Source organism: Branchiostoma belcheri, unplaced genomic scaffold, assembly GCF_001625305.1.
Source record: "Branchiostoma belcheri isolate BF01 breed outbred unplaced genomic scaffold, Haploidv18h27 scaffold6, whole genome shotgun sequence".
Taxonomy (NCBI): domain Eukaryota; kingdom Metazoa; phylum Chordata; class Leptocardii; order Amphioxiformes; family Branchiostomatidae; genus Branchiostoma; species Branchiostoma belcheri.
In genome coordinates this window covers 625,223-630,138 of record NW_017804242.1, presented here as the reverse complement: position 1 = coordinate 630,138, position 4,916 = coordinate 625,223, and the positions used below count along the sequence as shown (strand labels likewise).

Sequence of the window (4,916 nt, the reverse complement as noted above, 5' to 3'; positions counted from 1 at the left end):
AACCTTTACTGTACATTCATGCTCTATCGAGCTAAGTACAACAAAATGTACAGGTAAACAGATGCAAAGGTATATACATGTTTGTAGTACAAACAGGACTATTGATACTAATCTAAGTACTAGTACACTAGCTCTAAAGCTACTCTAATACAGAAGCGGGAATAGGAGATGGCAGATTCATGTTGTCAGTGCCTACCAGTAGTACGTTAGGTTATAGGTCAAAGTGAGTAGAGTCACTACAGTGTGGTCAGACCGGTTTCTGTAACGGCTTTAATATCAGACCGTTGGTGACATGTCACTGCGGCAGCTGATTTTATTTTTCAGCTGAATGAACATCATGCGGGTGTGCCACTGTCTCTTGCCACAATCAGCACTATCACTGTTGTTTTTTTTTGTTTATTATATTCCAACATTTATTACATTATTATTAAGACATGGAGACGGCACACTCACGTTTTTCCAATTTATTTTTATGCCGCCACCAACGCAGACAAATTGATAAGGCCTTTGATAAGGTCTGGCACGCTGGACTTATCAGAAAACTAGAAGCCTATGGCATAAGGGGTAGCCCTATGGCCAACATTCTCTCGTCCTTTCTATCAGAGAGAAAGTTGAAAGTCGTTCTTGATGGTCAGTCTTCTACATCCTATTCAATCAACGCCGGTGTTCCTCAAGGCTCAGTTCTTGCCCCAACACTATTTTTAATATTTATTAACGACCTGCCCGACCACATTCTATGCCAACTTGCTGTCTATGCGGACGATTCCACCCTTTACTCCAACTCTAAAGGTCCCGGTTCCATACTGGATAAGACAGAAATGGCAGCTGGGTTGGAAAATGATCTGCGCTCTGTCGTTGAATGGGGAGACAATTGATTAGTCACTTTCAACGCCCAAAAAACAAAACTCCTCTCCATCAACAGATACCGGGAACCTTTTCTTCCACCTATATCCATGAATGGCAACGAGTTGCGGGAGAATGAGAGTCTCCGTCTCCTCGGTCTTATTCTCTCCAAGGATTTGTCCTGGAGATACTACATCGAATCCATAGCCAAATCAGCAGCTATGAAAGTAGGCTCACTGCTTCGAGCCAGAAACTACCTCACTCCTGCAAGTATTCTGTATCTGTACAAATCCACCATCCGTCCTTGCATGGAGTATTGCTCGCATCTCTGGGCTGGTGCCCCAAAGACTGCCTACATATTTTAGACCGTATTCAAAGGAGAATCTGTGTTGCCATCGGCCATTCTCTGGCCGAAAAGCTGGATTCCCTCTCACACTGACGCAATGTCGCATCTCTATCCCTCTTCTACAGATACTTTCACGGTTGATGTTCAGGAGAACTTGCACTTCTTGTTCCTCCACTCAGAACCTTTCAGCGTGCCACTAGGTTCTCTTCCAGTTCTCATCAATACACCGTTAACATACCTGTCTCCAAGTCATATTACAACAACAGTTTCTTTCCCCGGACTGCAAAATTATGGAACTCTCTTCCAAACAGCTGCTTTCCGTCCGATTACAATCTACAAAGCTTCAAAACAAAGGTCCACCGCCATCTCATGACATAGCTACAATATACTCCCCTAAGTACCTCTAGCTCTATGCCTAGAAGTGGCCAAATATAATTGGCCTTGCATTGAGCGATACCGTTAAAAAAAAAATACACGAACGGACAACAGACATACTCGTTTTCAAAGTGAGGAAATTGGCGTTAAGTGCCTTTCCCAGGAGCACAAGATCAGTAGCATGGCAGGATTCGAACTCGGAACCTCTTGGTTTCGAGCCGAACTCTCTGTCATTCCGCCACACGACCCCCACCACTTCTGAACTCCATCAAAGTAAACCGGCACTTATACGCATTGGTGATTCTAAATAGCCGAAACATTCTTGAGGAACTTCGTTATATTGATGAGTCTTTAATAACATTCCTGAAGTCCTTGACGCACTGATCTATTAACAAGTTCATGCATGAAGTACTCCCTTTGTTCCGTACAGACAAGGTGTGTCTGTCACCCTCTCAAAAGGCTGAGTGTACAGTATAAGCAATATCAAACCTTTTTAACAAACGCCCCTGCAGTTCCAGAGCAAGCAGCTAGGTGGCTCACAGTCATGCCACGTCATCCCCAACGCAAGAGCTGCCTACCAACCAAAATTCGTGACCCTATCATGTCTGGATCATGAGATATAAAAACCTTAAGTACCATGACAAGCCGCTAGGGGGTCCAAAATCTAATAATGTTGAGGTCTCAGCAAGACCTACCCACCTACCAAATATCAAGACAATCCATCAAGGCCTTCTCGAGTTATCGTGTTCACAAACACACAGACAGACAGACACACGAACGCCCCTGAAAACATAACCTTCGTGGAGAAGGTAATGCTAGTGATTCTACGACGATCTACTCCCCAAGCAAAAGTTGGCGGAGAATCAAGATCGTTACCTTTACATGTATGCCCTTTTTTCTGTCGCTACCCCCACCAAGCGACAAAAAACGGGGCATATATAGTAATTATCTGTTTTTATACCAAATGTTTCTTCTATTCCTGCAATTAGCTCTCGGCCATGAATTTGCGATAAAACTTGTTATATAGAAAGGTAACGATCTTCCCCACCAACCTCTGCTTGGAGGGTACGATCAACTTATTAGTTTGGTAGGAAACTCTGTAAGAACGTCACTTCGCACACGTGATGCATGTTTGGGTCTCCTACATTTATCTACCTGTGGACAAAATATACGGCCCTAAGCTTGTGCGTGCATTTTGCAGAATGTGTTTCATTTTGACCCATGAGAATTATAAGTTTGCATGCCTATTAGCAGTTGAAGGTCCCTGGCATACAGTCTATCGTGGTTGGGGCAGGCTGTCCCCCATACAGCTCAACAGACCGCCCGGTAGAACCTTTGCGTGGTGGGCCTAATCAAAGTCCCGCCGTAAAACCGTAAAAAAACCTACCAGGCGAACCTAGCGCAGGCGCCCGGGGAAGAGCTTCAGCAGCCCTGAAGAAAATTCCCCCAACCACGATAAGACTGCACACCAGGATACATGCAGTTGAAGGTCCTTTGTCCCCGTAGACAGCCCGGGGCGCTTAAAACCACGATTACGCTATCTACAAACTATTCCTCACACGCCCATGGCGACCAGACAGTATGCCACATAGGATAAGACCGCCTTTGTTCCAATATAACCTGGTATCCAGTCTATATGGTTGGGGCGGATTTTCTACGGGGATGCTGAAGCTCTTCCCCGAATATAATGTCTGCCTTCTTTATCTCAACAAGCTGGAGATTAGCTCTTTAGTAAGCTAAAACTGGATCGAGATCACTTTCCTTTTTACTTTACTTTATACTGCCCGGCCATAAAACCAAGTGTACAATGTACTGTCACCTTCCTATTCACATGGGAGATCACAACTCTGATCTTCATTGTGTAGCTTAAAAGCACTCTCAGTGGAATGGGATACATGTGACAATGTGTAGGTTGAAAGGGCATATAAAGAATATTATGACGTATTCGAGATGATTAGGTAGATCATATCATATTCTTGAGTGCAAAGTCTTCTGGCATTTTGGTATCAAAGAGCGTTGATCTTACGGTTCAGGGAAACAGCACATACATTGGTGATTACTTCAACAAGTTTTTCTACGCAGATTCGTCTTCACATTTTTACTTTAATCCCCATGCTAACGACGATTCTAACATTCTAACTGTCTCTGATATTTAAGTACTGTTTTAACACCTGTTTAATGTTGGTTATGCCCTTTCCATAGTCTGTATCTGTATAGCCGGTATGTATATATATATATATGTATATATGTATATATATATATATATATATATATATATATATATATATATATATATAACCGCCCTTCGCAGCTTCGCAGGCACGCGGCGCGGCATCAGCTGGCTACATTACACCGAACGACTTGTTACACCTAACCTTTGAACATCTAACTCTAAACATTGCTTAAAGTTATCTAATAATAATTACCCTACTGTACTTGGTGACAGCGAGTTCAGGAAAGAATGGATTTTTGAGCACCTCAATCCTTGGTTGAAAGCATGGCTATTTCTGGTTCCTTTCTGGGCTGATATTAGGCACTTAGTCACATACTTGCTGAACGTTCTATATAGTTATCCCTACATGTGGTTCACATTATTATGTCATAAAAGCCATAACCTTGGGTACTTCAGCACACATGAGTTGCAAAGAGTAAATCGATCTTAGTTAATATTTCATGAGAGTGAGTGAAAAATAATATGTCACGCCTGCTTGTTTCGGCCATATATATTATCGGCACCATTAAATCCAATTAAGGTCATAGCAATGGTGGAGGGCGTGAACCTCAACATGGGTCTCTTAAATATCATTATGACAGCTTAAAGCGATATCATGTAAGATTTTTCACTATCTTAAACATAGTTGTTTAACACATTTTCTTGCGCTGTAAGCCTACCTTCGTTCATAAGGACATTTTGGGAGTAAAAGATCAACGTCGTTGCGCCGCAAAAATATGTTGAAGCTGCCGAAGATACCAAACGAAAACCACTGTTTGTTTACATTCTTTTTCAGAGCCTCCTAAAAATACAGCGGGCCTGGCGCAACTTATTCTCGCACTGCGCCTACACTTGCAGATGTATTCATAGATGCTCACTCTGTTTCCAGGATACCCAATTGTTCGCATAATCACGAATTTATGATATGTTAACATGTTTGGTACCTCGTAATGACAAAGCATTCAATGTATAGTTATATGGACGCTTCAGTCAAATAATGTAGTCAAGATTATTTTAACATATTTTATCTTTACACCATTTACGAGAGGTCTAGACTTACAACTGTTTTGAATTAAGACGAAACTGATTTGTAGGCTTTTTGTCTTTTTTCAGACTAAGATATGGCGACGGTTGGGCAAC

The 4,916-nt window shown here is 42.2% G+C and overlaps 1 protein-coding gene across 1 annotated transcript in view; it reads left to right on the top strand.

The window, feature by feature from the left end:
* Positions 1–4,886: 4,886 nt before the first annotated feature.
* Positions 4,887–4,916, top strand: part of LOC109482201 — an 18,579-nt gene continuing 18,549 nt past the window's right edge. The window contains exon 1 of the mRNA XM_019784895.1: positions 4,887–4,916. This exon is cut by the window's right edge and continues 51 nt beyond it. Coding sequence (XP_019640454.1) covers positions 4,898–4,916 — 19 coding nt within the window. The 5' untranslated portion in view covers positions 4,887–4,897.